The following is an 18629-nucleotide window of genomic DNA, read 5'->3' as shown; positions in this document are numbered from 1 at the left end:
ATGACACCTCTGTCGAACAGATCGATGTTTTGCAGATATAGGTGTGTGTGCGCCTCGTGTGAGTAAGACGGCCGCGGGGCTCCACTCAGCCCAAGTGTGTAATTGTGACGAATTCTCGTAAAAAGTAAACCTTTCAGCCCCGAGGCACAACGAATCAATCGGCACTCCATTTCCAGAAAGAGCCAAAAGAAATAACCAGACGGCGGGGAGGGGACAACTTGTGGAGGCGGGATGAGAGGCTAGCGATTAGCCAAACACCACACACACGAACACAAGTTATCACCTGTACTGCAACTATGACAAGAATGTCACAAGATCATAACTCACGGCAGACATTACAAGTTGACTTCTGAGTCTTTTTCTTGGTCCATGTCAGACATGACTAGTCGACTTAAAGAAGACTGAGCCACGATTAGACATCAATAGTCAAGCATAAACAAGCCTGGCCCAAAGTCAGACATTACTAGTCAACTTAGAAGATCACTGGTCTTCTATTAGAAATGACTAGTTGACTTGTCAAACACCACTAGTTGACCTTAAAGTTGACTAGTCGACTTAGAAAAGAACACGTTATAACTTGAGGAGTTTGACTTCCGCATTGGGCAAAAACCAAAGCAGTTCCTTGCAGTTCATGGCCCATGTGCGTCTTCTTTCTTTCTTTGAAATGGAAAATTTGGAATTTGGGTGAAATTTGGTCATTTGAAAAATAATTTCCAATATATTGTGGATGAGCAGAAGTTTGATTAAGTTGGGAAATGTGAAAAATGTTTGCTAAAAAAAAAGATACAAAAACCATACTTTTTTTGTTCTGTTTTTCAGCTTGGGGAGGGGAGCAGGGGCGGGGTCACACAGTCAAACACAGGCACATTAATAAAACTTGAGTCCCGAAGGACAAACCAATGCATGTCTTGCTTCCCGTCTTGGCACAAACCATATTAAGGTCCAACCAAATGGCATAACGTGTTTTGGATGATGCCCTTTAAATATGAAATCACACTTCTCGGAGTCCGTTCTTTTCTTTGCCATGAAGTGGTGACTTGCTAATAAAAAGCAGAGACGCCTTTCTCATGTGTCAAAACATATCACCGTTGACAGAGTAGCATTTAAAATACGTGCAGTGCAGAGAGATCCTGAGAGAGCGCGCGCGAGAGAGGGAAGAAGAGAAAAGAGAGAGAGAGAAATTCAAAGAGAAGCTTTAAAGAACTGGCTTTTCTGCTGTCCATGTCCACTAGTTGCCGAAGATAAAAAGCAGAAGATTTTGTTCTTCTGCAGTGTCAACATAACTCGAGAATCCGCCGTCGCTGTAGGAAATGTTTACGAGAACAGCGGCACGCAAGAAAGACACTTAATGGATTGGCGTCAGAGCTCCGTCTAGTGGTCGAACAGCAAAATGACATCATTTTGCGGAATACCGGACAGCATTTCGTGTTACGTTAGAAATTAGGAACATATTGGCATTTAAGATCAAAATGGATGACAGCAGTCTGAGGTTTATCGTGATTATTTTATTCTTCCGTGACGTCAACATTTTACAAGTAACGCAGTGACCGTCAGTGACGTTCCTCAAGCAAAACTACAGTTAAATAGGAAAAATAAAATGTTTAAATAAGTCTCTTGTATCTCTTAAACGTGACACGGCTTTGCATCAAGTCTGAGAAATCAATTTAAAAAAATGTAAAAGTAAAACTTTTGCAGTCAGAACATTCTGCTGCGGCCTGCTTGTTCAACTACGCGTCAGCGTTTGGGACTCCGTTGAGATGTGCAAACTTTTGAGACACGTTTGGGTTACGTTTCTAACTTATACAAGCATTTTTACTATTGTTGGCATTTAGTATTAGAATTCAATTAATTAACAAATACAAAATGGTTTATTTTACTATTAGGTTTTGTTTTTAGTGTTCACAATGAATCCATTTTCAAATTATCGAGTCAGATGAATTGAAAAATAAAAATACATAGGTACATTTTAATTGAATAATAGCAGGCCTTGAAGTTTTCTTTGTTTCCCAAACAAAACAGACTTTTTTTCGAGGTTGTTTTTCTTTTCTTTTTAGAAACAAATATTTGTTAAGCATGTCACAGCTCTGACAAAGGCGCAAGTGACAGCTGTCAGCAAGGTAAGAGGAAAAAACTTCAAACCTATTTCAAAGACATGAACGCTATTACGCTATGAACAAAAGCAAACCAATACAAAATTAACGCATGAAATGAAATTGGAATAAAACATTTTTTTCCATTATAATACTTTTAATTAAAAATCATTCAATAATTTAATACATTAAAAACATTTAATGTGTTTTTTTTTGCCAAATACTTATGAAATTATTTTAAAAAAAAAAATGAAATGAGTTGCCAATAATGATGACAATGTGACAAATGGAAAAAAAAGTCGTAGCAGCAGTGACATAACTGCCGCCACACAACGTTCATCGTCTACAGAGGCAGCAGAAGCAACGGGACACCTGCTGCTTGCTCCTCTTATGCTCGAGTCAAGGCAGTTTGGAATCACAATTTTTGTACTGCATAGTCACTATACACTAACAGACAGTATACTTTGTTTTTTATATCGCGTACCCTGATAGTTCCTCAAACGTCCACTAAAAACCCTTTGGTAGTGAGCCGCGAGTTAGAAATGAGTCAATGATTCCTGAATCATTTCTCCACTCCGTAATCGCTACAAAGGGATAGAAAAAAGAAAAAAGGGAATTTTGTCATGTTGGCGTCTTGGACACTTGAATTAGTGTGGCAAAAGAACTAAACCCGAATGCCCACATGTAAAAAAAAAAAAAAATGGAAATGATGGTTATATTTTAAGAGAGATGTTTTTATGTTACACTTCAACAAATTGGCCCACAACCCAAGTGGCCCCTGCATTAATAAAAAATAATGTATATTAACACAGTCTTACATTGTAATATCACCATTGAGCACAACATGACAGATTGCGCTTGCACCGAGATTCATAGTGTTCTACAATGCAAGAGGAGTAGCCCAAATAATTGTTTTGTTTAGATCAGGGGTGGGCGAACTTTTTGATTGGCGGGCCTCAATGGGTTCTAAAATTTGACAGAGGGGCCGGACCACTAGCAGATGGATGAAGTGTTTTGGTAACCTCACCTAAATACATTTAATTTTAAATGAAAGTGAACAAAAGCATTACAACAATATATATGTCTTTGGAAAATCCACAGAAATTAGAGAATAAAACATTAACAAGGTTTATTCATTTGATTTTTTTCAAGTTTGGTGGGCCAGATTAAAACGTTTAACGGGCAGCATGTGGCCCTCGGGCCGTAGTTTGCCCACGCCTGGTTCAGTTGCTGAAGGTTGGATCTTTTATACATGCATTGCGCATGACATATATTAAAATACTGTGACGTCATTAGTTTAATTAAAAGAAAAAAAAAAAGAAATTAATAATAATAAAAAAAACATGCACACATTTTGTCCATATTTAAAATAACAATTTTGTCTTACATCCGGGCAGGATTTTTTTTTTTTTTTTTTTGGAACACATGAATGGCATTTCCATTTTTTTCAAAGGGGGAAGATTCCAAGAGCAATCCAAAAAGGCCACCTCACTGTTTTCATTGCACAGAGAGAGGCATTTTTTCAAATTGTGCCTCAACTGCTTCCAGTTCAGGAACTTCGGCTTGTGTGCCTGCTTGTGTGTATGTTGGCATGTGGCTCATGTGTGTCCTACGCAAGGTTGCACCAAGGCGTCTGTTTTTGGTCACACTCCAGCCTAGCGTTGACGACGGTGCAGGGAGCGCCCCCTATAGTCAGCTCCTGGCGGGATTCCAGTTGGTAGCGCAGGTTGCTGAGGCCCCCATTTGGATCCACTTTAAACTGCTCCTGCACGCCAAACAAAAAAAAATGTTACTGGGAAATGACATGCGTGGAAACCCTATTCCGGTCGGTTTGTGGAAAACATCCGACAAGTTTCAATTTGGCTTACAACTGCACTTGCCTTCATAGAAAAGACAAATGCAAACATTTAAATTCACCAGTTTCTGGGGGGAAATGGCAGTATTAACACAAAATGTTATTTTAATGATCAAATAATTCACACTCACTGTACCATTACATATAATTGATCAATTCCTTAATAAAGTTTTTAAATGTTGTAAAATTGTTTATTTTCACATTTTTTAAAAGACGGTGGGTGGGACAATGCTTAAAGAAATAAAACAAATTAAAAAAAAAAAAAAAATTACTTCAACTAATCCAACTTTGGGTAAAAAGGGCCAAGTTAAATTTGAATGCTAAATGCAAGCAAATGTGCCATGTGCATTTTTCTCCCCGAGCGTGTGCCAAGCCGAACCTGCTTCTGGGCCGCCACCCGCTTCTGGTCCCGCTTGCGCCAACCCGGGTCGTGCACGTGCAGGAAGGTCTCATATCCGGTGGTGATGCCGCTTGGTCGGAACAGCTGCAAATTGGTGCCACAACTTGGATTTGGAAAAAAATCAGCTTTTATTTTGAAGAGACGTGTCGTGCCTCTCGCTCACCTGCAAGCCCGCCTTCCGCAGACGTCTGTAAAACTCGTCATCCTCGCGGCCCCACCCCCAGAAACGATTGGACATTCCGTTGCACTGCGCACACACACACACAAGAAAAAGGCGTTTGGCCCGTTTCAGAGATAAGTGAAATTATACCTGCATATACATGACATGTTTTTCATTGGATGGCGCCAAATTGCAATAGTGAAAATTGGAGATGTAGCAGCAATATCGCAATATTAAAATTTCCTCTATGTTGACGTCATGTCACAATATTAATAGGAAGAAATCTGTTGTTTTCCTTTGTAGAGTTTCATCACTCTATTGTGGTCAGTTTATTACTGCAACTTATTTGAATTTGGCATGTTTTGGCAACTTATGTTTCCACAAATGGACCCGATTCACTATGTGTGCAGGCATCAGCAGTAAGTGCCTCAAAATGATTTGTTGTCAGTAATTGTCGGTCATTTATGTACACTGATATATGTATAATCAGGACCGCTTCTAATTGGGATTGTATAGAGACTGCTCATGTTTATTTTAGTCGTATTTTTTTGTTCTACTGAAACCTCAACCGCACACACACACGAGCAAATCAAAGTCCAAAACAGAAGACCCAGTCTGATTATTGCTCACATGAACAAAATTATGATATAACTGATAAAAGGTCCCATAAATCAGTCATACCAGCAAACAATTTCCAAAATCCCCGTGCAAAAAAAAAAAAAAAAAGAGACTTCTCGCCGCCTTCAGCCGAACACAGCAATGCAATCTACAAAGACCATGGCATTTTGCACTGCTGAGCCAAAAGGAGCACATGACAAACTGACTGGCAGAGGCTATTTCTTTTACAATGCTGTCATTATGTGGAAAAACACAATATTGCGATGTACTGTGAATTCTTTTTTTTTTCATAGCACCAACCTTCCCACAATATCATGTTAATTATCATATTGTGAGGTTCATATCATGATATTATGGTGGTAACAACAAACATGCGCATGACACGTTAAGTGTGTTATACCTGCAATTATTTACGTTACTACGTTGGAAAAGTCAACCGCAAAAATAGGTCGACCAAATTTTTGCCTCAAAGCTTCTTTGACACTATGTTACGCTTTCACACAGAAGTTTAAGAGGATGCATGAGAAATACAAGCAGTGTGGTCAACACATTTCACAATTCTGCTTTCAGTCTATTAGCACCCTCTATTGGTGAAAAGGGGATACTGCAGTCAAGCAATGAAATAAGGCAGTCAGCTTTTCCCTGTCACTGATTTAAAAAAAAAGTCACACGATCACGTCAAAACGTGACATTTATGGTCTAAACGTAATTTGTCATGCCATGATGTGCAATTTAACATGTCAAAAGTGCGACTGATGATGTGATCATGTGGAACGTGCTGACGTTACCATGTGGTAGTGCTTCTTGGTGAGCAGCAGGATTCCACCCACGTAGGTCTTGTAATGGTAGAGTGGGTGCAGTTCCGGCGAGGCCACGTGGAAGGGCCCGTCGGCGGGGAAGCCGTAGTCCAGCGCGTCGTTGAGTGGCAGCAGGTCCACGTCGTGCATGGCCAGGTAGTCCGTGTCGTTGGCGCTCTCCAGGTAGCCCACGTTGATCAGCGACGCTCGGTTGAACCTGCCACAAACGCCCCCAGTCAGTGACCATCTTGAACATGTAAGCGAAGTTGAACATGCCAGGCAACACTGAGCTTTACTGGAAGAGATACATCATAATTATGAGCAAGAAGAAGAATCAGAGATGGCCCACTTCTACGCTACATAGTCGACATTCCTCTGTTTGTATGAGTTGCTGCTTTGTACTGTAGTTTGCGACAGTATTCGCATGGGAATCATCAATCAAATAAAAAAAAAAAATACAATTGGGAAAAAAAGAACATCATGGCAAGCACCGCGATCATCTGTTGAGCGTTCATTTCTCAACTAATAAAATAAAATGCATAAATAAAAAAATCTCATCGATTTACTTTGTTGACACCACGTGAACCACTTCTCCAGACTGCGAGGTTTCGATTTCATCAGCGCTGTCAGGTGCCTCGAACATCTCACACTTCCCTAAGCGCTTCACAAACGACTTCCTGGGATTTCTCCACACAATATTGAAAGCCGCGACACAATTTGCTACATCTCACCTGTATTGGTCCACCTGGTTGACGATGAGGATCTGGTGCGCAATCTTCTTGTTGTTGAGGAAGGTGTGCATGAAGGGCACGAACACCAGCAGCTCCTCGAAACGCTCCCTGAAGGGCACCACAAGCACCAGCTTGTGAGGACCCCACGACTCCTTGTCTAGCGGGCGGCTCTCGGACTGGCACGCTGGGGGCGTCTGCTGCGGGAAGCTTCTGTGTCGCTGCGATGATGCGGCGGCCATGTCTCCCGAACAGCTTAGCTGCAGCCACAGCAAAGACGCAAGCAGCAGCAGTACGAAAAGGCCGAACAGCTTGTACACTGAACAGCGGCCGAAGGCAAACCTGAACACAAAGGCAACATTACTACAACAGCATTATTAATAATAATATTTATTAGGGATGCAATGATTCACTCAAGCCCCGTTTGGAGTCAATTTATGATTTTCATTTCCGGATTTCGATTCATTATTTATTTATTTTTTTTTATTATTGCTGCCTTGCTTTTCTCTGTGCACAAATGCAATAATAAGCATTGATGTTTAAGCGCAAGCGTGTAAATGTTCAGTGCTTTTTAAACTGGTACCAAAAACTATACACTATGCGGAGTTGCACTATTACTATGTAACAACTGATAAATAATAATAAAAATGTAAACATTTAAATTTCTTCAGCACCAATCCATTTTATGATGTAGAGGTGACTGAAATCGCATGAATAAAATTGAGGAAATGTACTAAAACTAAAATCTTCGCTTGAATTGATTTTTAAATTTGCTTTTATTTAACCTGAATACAAAATATTTTGTTGCTTCTCTAGTATGCATAATGTCATCTACACATTGAGCCACGACAGCCCGTCGTAAATTAAATCGGGAGTCAGCAAAGCTTCCCTTTTAAGGTGCTAATTTATTACAGCTGTGATGCTATCAAAGGGAGGTTTAAGTCATTGTTTCGCGCACAGAAAGAGATGCAAATTTTGAACAGTTTATATCGATATTAAATCGATTTGCGATGAATCTTTACAGTTATATAATATATACACAGTGTTTCAAATCTGTGACATTTTGTCTCAATTTATATCGCAGTGAGCTTTGAAGATATGAAAACGACCTCAAATTTCCTGAAACCTATTAATTTTGCACATCAAACAAACAAGAAATCAATGCTTTATTACATTTTTAACATCTCAACGACACTCCTTTTCTTGTCAAATCCTCTGAAATCTGCATGGAACTTGTGTACACGACTCGTTCTTATCAAACTCTTATGGCACATAACACCTCCTTTCTCGTGAACGGAATTATCAATAAATAGCAATGGAATCAGTGCAAAGCACTTTTAATGCAAAAAGTAAAAACGTTTGACGAAACAATGGCCTGACAAGACCCCCGCGGCAGAAAACTTGTAAAATTTCACCTTTCAAGCAAAACTGGTTTTGTCTTACTACCCGAATTCCAAGCAACACCCTGTATATAGTGCTGGGATGATAATTCAATATCAACATCTGTGGCGATCGTAACGTGATCATGATCAATAGAAACATATTACGACGGCTACATTGCGAGTACACGTTGTTCCGCTGCGTAGAGTTCTCCAAACTTAAGTCACCTAAACTACAAAGACGAAGCAGTTAAACCAACAAAGAATAAACGTTCAAACCAACAAAGAAGACGCAGGTAACTAACGGCGCGGTGCGACGTCATACACGGAACGAGAAAGTGGCGTAACTTCGTTCAAATAAATGACCAGTCTACTCTGTACAATATGAGGATATTATGCCCATTCACCTGATTAAACACTTCCGTATGGAGACGTGGTGTACAAGTAATGGAGTTTTGTGTCTCGATGTGCTAGCGCCAGTCTTAGCCATGTCCGACGCTCAGGCATCTCACTTATAAGTAAAAAAAAAAAAAAAGCCGTAAAATATGAATGGACTATGGCAATAACGACTCCGCTAAAAAAATTTAAGTAGTCCGGAGGTGGTTGCTGAACGATTGCGCATGCGCCAAAACAGAGTTCACTACAAATTGTATGAACATTGAATGAAGGCTAATGTTGGTATATAAAATATTAAATAAACTATTTTTTTGTATTTCACATCAGTCAATATTGATAATTATTGATTTTGTATTTTTATTTTATGTATTTATTTTTGTATTTTACATTGTAATATAATGTGCAGTTTCACCTCACCATTAAGGCTTATTTGCGTTAGATGTTACTCCAAAACAATATTTTTAATAGTTTTTTTAAATTCAGTTCAGTTACTCCATACTGTATATTTTCATTGAATCTTTTGAATGGTTTTAAACATTTAAGTACACTTTTTTCATTTTCCTACACTGCATGTCCAGATTGCGCAATTTACAGTGGCTAATATTACAAACACTTTTTGGGGAATAAAATATTTTACTTGTTGAAAAAAGTTTGAGAAGCAGTTAGTGTAGAATGATGTTAGTGTGCACATGACAAGTATGTGCGGAATCTCACTCAATCTTTTGACTTACTGCTTGTCTTCCTGGTCGACAACTTTTGAGGCGTCATTTCTTCAAACGAAACATTTGAAGAATTTTAAATGCTAAATGAGTGTTCATTGAAATGAAGTTAGTTGACATGAAAATTGAATTACCTTCTCTCTTCCTTAAAGTAGAGCACAGGTTTCCTCCTCGATGAGAACATCATGCTTCTTCAAAAGTTCACTTTGTCAAAACACAATTTAAACTCCCGCTCGAGTCCTTAATATCCGCCATGCTGCCGATGGCTCACATTTAATCGGACTTCAATTCAACTCGACCAGCAATCATCATTGCCCCCTCGATCAAGAGCAGATGACGACTGCGACGGCAGCGTCTTGCTCAATGGCTGTCCACGTAGTATGTAGCATTAGCATGTAGCATACCTCTACCGGGCTAAACTAACAGACTGCTAGCAAAAAACACGTAGCCGGTAGCCTAACATGCGACGAGCGAAATTAAAACGGACACGATTAAATAAACACAAATTAACAGTGAACGTCTGTTTTTTTTTCATTGCATCCCCGAAAGATGGGAGGTAAAAAAAATACAACGCATTACGAGCCGATTCGCGATTGGGTTCAACTTGATTTACTGCTCGACTAGGAACAAAGCTCACAAGTGAGCAATTCATTCTAGTTCTGAAACCCAACGAAACGGATTTATCACGAACAAATAATTACATACAACAGCAGCTCGAAAACGTTTAACACAAATTGAGGCCTAAATAACATCTATAGCCCTCCAAATACTACTATACTGCCCAATATTAAAGTACCAAAGGCAGATTTGTTTCGATATTAGCCTTAACAACAGCAGAGTATTATCCTTTTTTTTATTTACGGAAAAGATGCCGTGCTTCTGGAATTAAGGGTAGATAATCTAATAGATGAAGTACTTCCTTTTATTTCAACATCGTTTAAATCATTACATTTAGTAACAAATTTCAATGACAACAAAAGAATTAAAAAATTTTCTATTAAAGAGCAAATTGGGCAAACTTTAAATGTGTCGTATTGAAAAACTATCCAACCTTTTTTCCCCAAAACATACAAAAAAAAAAAAAACACTTTTCAGTATTTTGTAAAATCTGATGTTGACACAAACATCCAGAAAGAAACATGACAGTGTCACACTACTGATGAATTCAACCTCCTGCATAGATTAAATGTTGAGCACATTAAACAAAGCAAAAAGTGAACATTCACACTGGATGCAGAAACTCGTTCTTCACTTTTCAAACAAATCTTATTTTGGGGGAGAGGATTTAAACCACTGAAATGAAATCGTTTGACACAAGTTTGCGTGTGTGTTCATCACGGGTTACAAAGTCACACAAACGATTTGCCATGATGAACGCAACGCGCACGTACTGTATGTCTTCCAGCCGTCAGCGACGACTTTTGAAATAATCCGTCAACGTGACGCCATAGGCCTGCTTCACATTTCACTGGATGATCCAAATATTTCCATCCAAAAGGAAATTATAAATATGAGTAATGGTCTCAAGTAACTTTTGTGCATCGCATCTCCGTTCCATACTGCATCTCTTCATAGAACATACGTAAACACGCATTTGCGCGCGCAAGTGAGTCAGCAAGCCAACGTCTAAACCAGCTTCTTGGCCTCAAAGAAGCTCTTGAGGTGTCTCATCTGCCAGATGCCGATGGCCACCAGGATGAGGGTCTGAACGATGGACCACCACAGGACCCGCTGGTTGGTGCTCTCGCTGGTCTGGCGGAAGCGCTCCTCACGGAACTGCATGGGACATGCGGACAGCAGGGGGCGCATGTCAGCATCACTACACCATAGAAATTCCCAAGCATATTAAATGGTATTTTGTTTTTTCATGACTCTTGTGGTCCCCTTATGCCATTGGGATATATTTACGGGTAATTATCCATAAAAAGGAGGCATTTAATATGTGCCTCGGCGTCATACAATTTTGGGAAACATTATTCCTGTCCAGGATTTCTAATCACCACTAACCCTCTGGTAGTTCTGCTCCTTTTGGATCTGGTCAACCTGCTCCACCAACTGCCTGACTCGTAGTTGTAGCTCCGACAGTTTGTCTTTGGCAGCAATCTCGGCGTAGTTGTTGGCATGCTCGCCCACTTGAATGTCGAGGTGGACCCTCTGCGGGCAAAGGGGTAAACGCGGGTCAATGCCAATGGCGGCACAAGTGCGGTCGCGTTGTGCGGCGCATCCTCACCAACATGCCTCCAGCGAAGAGGGAGAACTTGGACGAGTTGGAGTGCAGGCAGATCTGATGTTCTCCGGGTGTGTGTGACGTGAAGGTGAACCTTCCTTCTGAGCCGTACTGTCGAGACAGGATCGCCTGCAGGGGGAAAAAAACACATGTGCATGTCACACAAATTGTGACATGATTAGTCTGCCTGTTTTATGTGTCGCGGTGTACCACAATACTGGATTCCAAAAAGATTTGTGTGTGTGTGATAGCCCATTTTACATGTTAAATCCACCACATAAAACACCAAGAAGGGAATTAGTAGATTTTTTTTTGGGTAATTTCAGGATTTGCATGTGAGTGAGTATGGACAAGTTTATTTGCGGGAAACTATTTTTAATGAGTTACAAGCTGGGCTCCTATTCCAATTAAACAAATACTTTTAACGCAACTAATTTTAAACAGAAACATGACATGTTTTTACGTGATCAAATATCAGCATCGGCTTGGAAAACATCATTATTGGCCCTAGTTTCATGTAGAATAACCAACCTTTTCATCGGGGTCTTTGACTTCCACAAACATGCCCAGACCCTGAGTGGCCGGCAGATATTCTTCTTTGTGTTTGTCATAGAGCTGAGTGCGATAGTTGCCTGCAAACACAACAGAGGGAATTCATGTCAATATAAAATGCCCTTCTCCTTTTCGTCACAAACACATGTTATAAAGTGCCACCACACCACACCAGTATTCTCTGCTGCAATACGTACTGTGCGCAGTTCAAAGTCAGAATAAGCTTCAAAAAGTCCAATTCAAGTTGAAGGGGAACATTTGTATATTTAAATGAGTTACAGGTCAAGTGTCGCCAAGTTTAACCACAGAGAGTTGAACAGTAATTTCAGGTTTTAAAATCACACTTTAAGAAACGTCGTGCTGCAACTTCGGCGAAAACGATGATTTGAATCTCAAGTTTGCGAGCTAGCAGTTAGCATTAGCAAGGCAGCTTGCCCGCTGCTAAGGTTCTCACCGATGATCATCGTCTCATCTGGGATTTCTTCTATGAAACACTTCTTCTCCGTTTCTCCGATGTGGAAGTACAAAGCAGGGACGAGGCCGTAAAAAGTGTTGAGAAGGTAAAACGACAACAGTGCCGAACACATCCTGACAGCCGCCATCTTACTGTCAGGAGAGAGCGCTACTGCGACTGCGCAAAAGCGGCAGTGCCACATCAACCGAAGACCAGGGTCTGGCCAATAAGCGCCTTCAAAATGTTTTACTTTAAAAATATAAAAAATATATCTATATTTTAATTTGAAAATTGAAAAACACACCCAACAGAAAATATTAGGGAAAATATCAAATTAAAAATAATACTTAAAAAAATAAAAACATGGCATTAAAAAGTTCGTAATTTAAAAAGGCCCAGTAGTTCTCCTTTCACACAGTAGAGGACAGCATAACCGCGGCATTCAGTTAAGACGACAAGCGAAGAATGGTCACTTCCGCCAAGCTGTTTCCAAGGTAACCAAAAATGGCGCCGGGTAAGTCGCTTGGTCTGAACCTTTCAAATAAATGTTTCTTCATTCACAATAAATTCAGCGATTATATTTATATTTTGGAGTGTGCAGTTAGTTGGCATCTTTTAATCTGAACTGCTACCACGTAATGAGTTTTAACGCAGTCTCATGTGCTAAATATGAAAAGCGACGCGTAAGACTACGGAAATTGCAACATTTGGAGAAAAGCAAAACACTGATCGTCGATCGTAAAATTGTTTCAAATGTATTGTATTTTACAGTAAAAACCAAATACAACCCAAAATACTAAAACAAATCATTTGTGCACCTCGCAACACAAACAAAAGTAAAGCATGAAAAGGTCCACTCTAATTGCCTGTTATCACAAATTTTCCCGTCATGTTTGGTCGACAAAATGCGCTCACACCTGATTGGCCTTAAATTTATTGCGACCACTAATTGCAACCGTACATATGTGTTCAAATATACAAAGTAAAAGCAAAAAATGGCAAAAAAAGTAATTACTCAAGTATAATAAACACCTGAAAAATCCACTTAAGTATTGTAACAAAGTATTTGTACTCCGTTACTTTCCACCCCAGCAGTAAAGACGAGCTTAGTCTGTAGTGCCTTAAAATAATGGAACACTGTGAGATGCATTGCATTCAAATGTTAGCATGTTGTTGTTTTGACCCTGATGTCATTGTTTGTCTACAGGCAACCAGCCAATCGTATCCTTCACGTAAGTCATTTTGCTTGTGTGTGTACTTGATCTTGTGCGCATGACCTTGACGTGAACCCTCAGCTGTCGTCGACTCCCCTTCAGGTGCTCCTGTACCTCAACTGTTGGTACTTTGCCGCCTTCTTCCTGGGAAACGTCCTCATGTTCATCTATAAAGGTTGTCCATCTGAAAACTTTTAACTACTGCAAGCGTCAAAATGTTTCTTTATGATCTACATCTGATTCCTCACGGCAGGTCTTTTGCTGCCTTATCCGACGAGTAATCTGATTTTGGACGTGACGCTGCTGTTTCTCTTCCTCGGTCTGGAGATTCTGAGGATCTTCTATGGTGGGTGCTAATACTGCACCCGCAATTTTTTTCTCCCAGCAGGTCCTTTCAATGACATTAAATGGGACAGGGTAGAAATGCAAGAAAAAAAAAAATATTCACCCCGAAGCCAGTTTGACTTAGAATTAGTAGACTGATCTATCATGAGTGGACCTGCAAAAAAGTCTCAAGGAGTCATGCCGGCAACACCCCAGGAACTCTGACATCTTGGTTTTAAGCACTCAAAGAGTGATAGTTTATTACAAAACACAAAATTGTTTTCGAAAATTCATCCCCTGAAGTCTCTTTGGCTTTTGAACATTAAATTCAGTTGACATGTCTTTCACAAGTAGACCCACCAAAAAGTCTCAGGAACGTCTCGGGAAGTCTACCATCTTGGTTTGACGCTGCCATTTTCGGTTTACTTAGGGAACATCCTGGGGTCCTTTGAATGAATTAAAAATTTAGAATCAGAATCAGAAAGCCCTTTACAAAAAAAAAAAAAAAATCTGTCATCTTGGTTTGAAGCATCCATTTTAAGGCCTCACTACACAGCGTGAACTTAAAGGCCTCTCCGCACCAATCCGACGTTTAAGGCGTCACTACACAGCGTGAACTTAAAGGCCTCTCCGCACCAATCCGACGTCAGTCGTTGTGGCCAACTGTCGCATCGCCCTAGAAGTCGGCACGTCGGACTGGAAATTAACCGAAGAACACACCGCAAAAGCCGACGGAGACGCCAACTACTCTGGACCTTCTGCACATGCATTAGAAGTAGTACCATCTTCTTCTAAAACGATGCCGTGTGCCAACTTTCCGACGGCCGACGTTGGATTGGTGCGGAGAGGCCTTTAAAAGTTCACGCTGGCCATTTTCAAGTGTCCTTCAAACACCAACTTGTCGATGCGTATCGAGAGTGAGCTGATAACCGTGTTGTGTGCATGTCAGGCTGGAAGGGCAACCTGTGCGAGCATGTGGTGACCACGGCGGTGTCTCTCTTCCTGCTTTTGCCGTGCGCCACGCTGTCTGTCTACTTCCTGCTGCTGCAAAGTTTCGTTCTGCGTCTGGAGTTCCTGCTGGGTTTGGTGCTGCTCGGCTTCTACGGTCTTGAGTTCCTGCTGAGCATCCTGGCCTTGTCGTCCTTCGCCAGGTGAGCTGCACGTGCCCTCAAACAGCACAGGAAAAAAAAATCGTTCTAAATCCCACTAAAAATATTCCTTCATGTTTTCATCCTTCAGGTCGAAAGTTTACTGACAACATCACATCGAACACTTGAAATTTAAATTGTACATAATTTTTCTACGTGTCCTACATGTTTTGCCATTTCTAGTTTCATAAAGAGAGCCATTAAACCTTTGACCCAAAAAGAAATAAATGCTTCTTATCAACATCCTTTTGTGTCTTGCTTCTTGAATTTGTCAATCTCTCCTGAAATATATATTAAATTTTCTTATTTATACAAATACATTTTACAAGGTGCCCATAAAAGCATGATGCGCCGAATGTCATTAGAAGTTCAGAAGATCAAAAAACAATCTTTGATTTCTTCCTTTTGATATTTGTACCGCTCAACTGGAGACAAAAAGATGTCCACTGGCCACTATTGTCCACCAGGGAGCACATCAGAGAAGATTAGCAAAGGATTATTGTCTTGATCTAATTACCTTTGCAAAAGGTGTCCCACAAGGTTCAATTTTAGTGCCACTTTTCTTTCTTTTCTGTGTAACTTCACATTTGAGATAAATCAGTCTATATCATATGTCTGCTGCTGATAGTTTTTTTGGCAACCAGGAACCTTTTTGTCTCCTAACATTTGTCACTCTGAAGATCTGAAAAAAATGTCCACCGAAGAGCAATTCTCAGGACATCATCAACAGGTCATGTCAGAAATTGACCAGGACATCATCAGAAAGTTAACAGATCAGCTGGAGACCCCACAGACGAGCATCACCATATGGACCTCGGGAGATTTGTTGGTGCTGTGCTTCTTCCCTGAGCATAACAAGAACAGCCGGCAGGGGGCAACAGAATACTTGGCTGCAGTGGAGGAAAGCAAGTCAGAGGTCACAACTAAAGCCAACATGACAGAAGAAATGAACTTGTATGTCCTCAGAGGACCATCAGCGTTTCCCTAAACGTTCATTAGCTTGTTTTCCTGCATGCTGATCGTTTGTCTTTGTCACGTGCATACGCTGACAAGCGGAAACATGTCGTCGTGACGGTAACGCTCTTTTGTCTCCAAACGCTCCTAATCTGATCGCAACATGTCGATGGTGCTCGACTGATTGTGTCTGGAAGATTTAATCTGCATCCATAAACTCTTTCACTCCCGCAGCTGGGGCATCCATAAACCCTTTCCCTCTGGGAAAATGTCAGCGGGTGCGTGCGAGAGTGTGCAGCATGTTCCAACATGCTCATTATACATTTGATGCTACCATTGAAATTACTTTAAACCAAGGTACGCACACACACTAGTGGAAAATTGACTTTCACGCTTTTCTACCTTCAAGGTATTCAAAGCGCTTTCATGTTGTCTCGTCAGTCACTGACAATAGACAGCATCAGGAGCAACCGAGGGTTCAACTCAAGGTCACTTGGACAAGGTCGAACCAGCAACTTTAGGATTGGGCGGTGCCCCACTCCACCACCCGAGCCAAGGCAGTTTTGTAATCTGTAGAAGATGGAAAATAATTTTTCTGAAACACAATGAAAATTGTTTGTTGACCGATGGTCCATGTTATAAGGCCGAAATTGCGAGTTGGAAGCGAGCGGAAAGGAGGCTATTCCCCAAAATAATATGACTGTCACTCAACACTTTTTGTTGGTGAGTGTGGTGGAACACGTCACCTTCAATAACATTTCCACTGCAATAATGCTCAACACCCCCACCGGTCATTGCGCGTGGATTTTATACTGTATTTTTAAAGTATTAGGTTTGAATATAGTTGCGTGCCTTGAGTGTAATACCACATTCTACCACAACATGCCAGGGGCAGCACTGAGATCTCCTGGGAGAGATGCAACGGAATTGTAAACGACACCTGCAACATTTTCTCAAAATTCTTCAAAGAGGACATATTATTTTTGTGACTTTTTCACATTTCACATTAAAATAAACAAATCCCCGCATCACTTGCCATGAGTGGAAGGTTTCACATCGTTTGAAATTCAAAATGTTCAGTCCATTCAATTTGCCCACACTTTCCCCAGAAAAATGTCCATCGTCAGATACTCTAACTTCAACATTTTCAACTTATTCAAACCATTCCAATTTCAAATTCTTCAGCCCAGCCGCCAAATTTTCAACATAAAAGCACAAAATTTAACATTTTTACATATTCACTTTCAAAGTCCACATTTTTTGACCGACCTTCTAACTTCAGTGTTAAGTTCCATTACTAATTTCCCAAATTTTCAAAATAAAAGCAATAAATTAAAAATGTGTACATATTCACCTGCAAATTAAAAATTTCTTGACCGATTGAAACCCTTCCAACTTCAAACTGCTCGACTCGACTGACTCCCATTTCTTTACAGTGAGAAATGGAAGTACACTTATAAAAGGTGTCAGAATGAATTAAAATGTGTTTTTATAAGGTGAAATGTTTTTCCAGCGAGAGGGAGGAATACACCTCTTCCCCCAAATGTTTTTCATCTGGCAGGTGGCTGCAGAATGCGATTAAATACAATCACACCTTCTCCTCTCCGGCGCCTTTCAAGGTCATCACACCTGGCTATTTTCAACCACACGCGACAGCGCTGCCTCGCACCAACTTGCCTCGACGCCACGTCGGCACACCGGCAAGGAAGAAGAAAGGAGGAGGAGGTAACGAGGTAAATAAAGGAAGGAGACAAAAAAAAGGGAGTAGTCTGGCAGTAAAAAAAAGTGGGCGAGCGAGCCCCTCCCTTCCTGCCTCACCTCCTTCTCTCCTTCTTTCTGGAAGCTTCCAGGCAGGATGGAAAAAGCCACGTTGTGCGACGCTCAGCACCCATACACCGAAGACCCCCCCCCCGCCCCCTCCATCCCGCTGTTCTTGTCATCAGGGATCAGGCGGCAGGGGCGCTCGATTGCTTCTGTCTGACTTCAGACATTACGATACGTCACGTCATTATTAACTAATGGATACGTGGCAATGATCTCCTCCAGGGACTTCAGGTGTGGCGTCAGTTAACGCGTTCACTGGAACTCGATTGAATTGAACGGAATCGAGTCAAATTAAATTGCATTGAGTAAGTGCAAGCGAGGAATATTTTTGTCAAGTATGCATGTTTTGGACCAAACTAGGAACTGAGACATAATTAATTCACCTGTGGAAATTAATATATGTACTGATTCATCAAGCATTTGACAAAATAATCGACATATGAATCGATTATTAAAATAGTGCCCCCGGTGGCCAGAACGAACACACCAGAAGGAGCCACGATGAATTGCAGCGGACTCCCGCATACTTGCAGTACGCGTTGCGGTTAGTGTGAAGATATAAAAAACAAACAAACTAACAAACATTTTTTTTCAATATTTTTTTTCCGGGAAAAATGCTTATTGGCAGTTTATCTGTGTTTCCCCCCACCCCTAAAAATAGGGAGTTAATTTGTTTATTTTTCTTCCCAATGCATCTATAATGTCGTCAATTCTGTTTAATTCTTTTCATTATATTTTATTTCTTCATTACTTTTTGTTTTCATAAAGAACACCACTATAATCAGAACCA

The 18629-nt window shown here is 40.6% G+C and overlaps 3 protein-coding genes across 5 annotated transcripts; 1 reads left to right on the top strand and 2 right to left on the bottom strand.

Annotated features, from left to right (window-relative positions):
- Positions 1-3068: 3068 nt before the first annotated feature.
- Positions 3069-9758, bottom strand: b4galt7 (beta-1,4-galactosyltransferase 7). 3 transcript variants are annotated; one of them, XM_088294958.1, is made up of 7 exons: positions 9277-9758; positions 9155-9193; positions 6652-6990; positions 5912-6137; positions 4509-4592; positions 4325-4429; positions 3069-3855 (listed from the first exon to the last, which is right to left on the bottom strand). In XM_088294958.1, exons 1-7 carry the CDS (start codon positions 9327-9329, stop codon positions 3700-3702), a joined length of 1002 nt encoding a protein of 333 aa, XP_088151084.1. In that variant the 5' UTR covers positions 9330-9758; the 3' UTR covers positions 3069-3699. The 3 variants fall into 3 exon arrangements, with proteins under 3 accessions (XP_088151084.1, XP_088151086.1, XP_088151085.1); XM_088294960.1 differs by lacking the exon at positions 9155-9193 and adding an exon at positions 8435-8488; XM_088294959.1 differs by lacking the exon at positions 9155-9193.
- A 292-nt stretch (positions 9759-10050) lies between these two features.
- Positions 10051-12591, bottom strand: LOC148338656 (transmembrane emp24 domain-containing protein 9-like). The gene is made up of 5 exons (XM_088295178.1): positions 12376-12591; positions 11901-12001; positions 11373-11498; positions 11150-11296; positions 10051-10918 (listed from the first exon to the last, which is right to left on the bottom strand). Exons 1-5 carry the CDS (start codon positions 12575-12577, stop codon positions 10769-10771), a joined length of 726 nt encoding a protein of 241 aa, XP_088151304.1. The 5' UTR covers positions 12578-12591; the 3' UTR covers positions 10051-10768.
- A 240-nt stretch (positions 12592-12831) lies between these two features.
- On the top strand, positions 12832-15304 carry tmem216 (transmembrane protein 216). Its single transcript, XM_088293330.1, has 6 exons — positions 12832-12869; positions 13583-13607; positions 13692-13764; positions 13843-13935; positions 14863-15064; positions 15153-15304. Exons 1-6 carry the CDS (start codon positions 12841-12843, stop codon positions 15166-15168), a joined length of 438 nt encoding a protein of 145 aa, XP_088149456.1. The 5' UTR covers positions 12832-12840; the 3' UTR covers positions 15169-15304.
- The last annotated feature ends 3325 nt before the right edge of the window (positions 15305-18629 follow it).

Source organism: Idiotropiscis lumnitzeri, chromosome 4, assembly GCF_059441095.1.
Source record: "Idiotropiscis lumnitzeri isolate Australia: NSW breed Sydney's pygmy pipehorse chromosome 4, RoL_Ilum_1.0, whole genome shotgun sequence".
In the NCBI taxonomy this organism is placed as follows: domain Eukaryota; kingdom Metazoa; phylum Chordata; class Actinopteri; order Syngnathiformes; family Syngnathidae; genus Idiotropiscis; species Idiotropiscis lumnitzeri.
The sequence above is the reverse complement of the archived record's forward strand: the minus strand, read 5'-3'. Positions and strand labels throughout refer to the sequence as shown.

Excerpts from the sequence above, each read along its gene's own strand:
- b4galt7 (XM_088294960.1), bottom strand. The coding sequence starts at position 9,329 with ATGATGTTCTCATCGAGGAGGAAACCTGTGCTCTACTTTAAGGAAGAG. Across the intron at positions 8,489-9,276 it reads TACTTTAAGGAAGAGAGAAG|ACACAAAACTCCATTACTTG; the intron begins GTAATTCAATTT and ends TAGCACATCGAG. Across the intron at positions 4,593-5,911 it reads CCAAGAAGCACTACCACATG|TGCAACGGAATGTCCAATCG; the intron begins GTAACGTCAGCA and ends GTGTGTGCGCAG.
- LOC148338656 (XM_088295178.1), bottom strand. The coding sequence starts at position 12,577 with ATGTGGCACTGCCGCTTTTGCGCAGTCGCAGTAGCGCTCTCTCCTGAC. Across the intron at positions 12,002-12,375 it reads AGATGAGACGATGATCATCG|GCAACTATCGCACTCAGCTC; the intron begins GTGAGAACCTTA and ends TTGTGTTTGCAG. Across the intron at positions 11,499-11,900 it reads TCAAAGACCCCGATGAAAAG|GCGATCCTGTCTCGACAGTA; the intron begins GTTGGTTATTCT and ends TTCCCCCTGCAG.
- tmem216 (XM_088293330.1), top strand. The coding sequence starts at position 12,841 with ATGGTCACTTCCGCCAAGCTGTTTCCAAG. Across the intron at positions 13,608-13,691 it reads CAGCCAATCGTATCCTTCAC|GTGCTCCTGTACCTCAACTG; the intron begins GTAAGTCATTTT and ends ACTCCCCTTCAG. Across the intron at positions 13,765-13,842 it reads CCTCATGTTCATCTATAAAG|GTCTTTTGCTGCCTTATCCG; the intron begins GTTGTCCATCTG and ends TCCTCACGGCAG.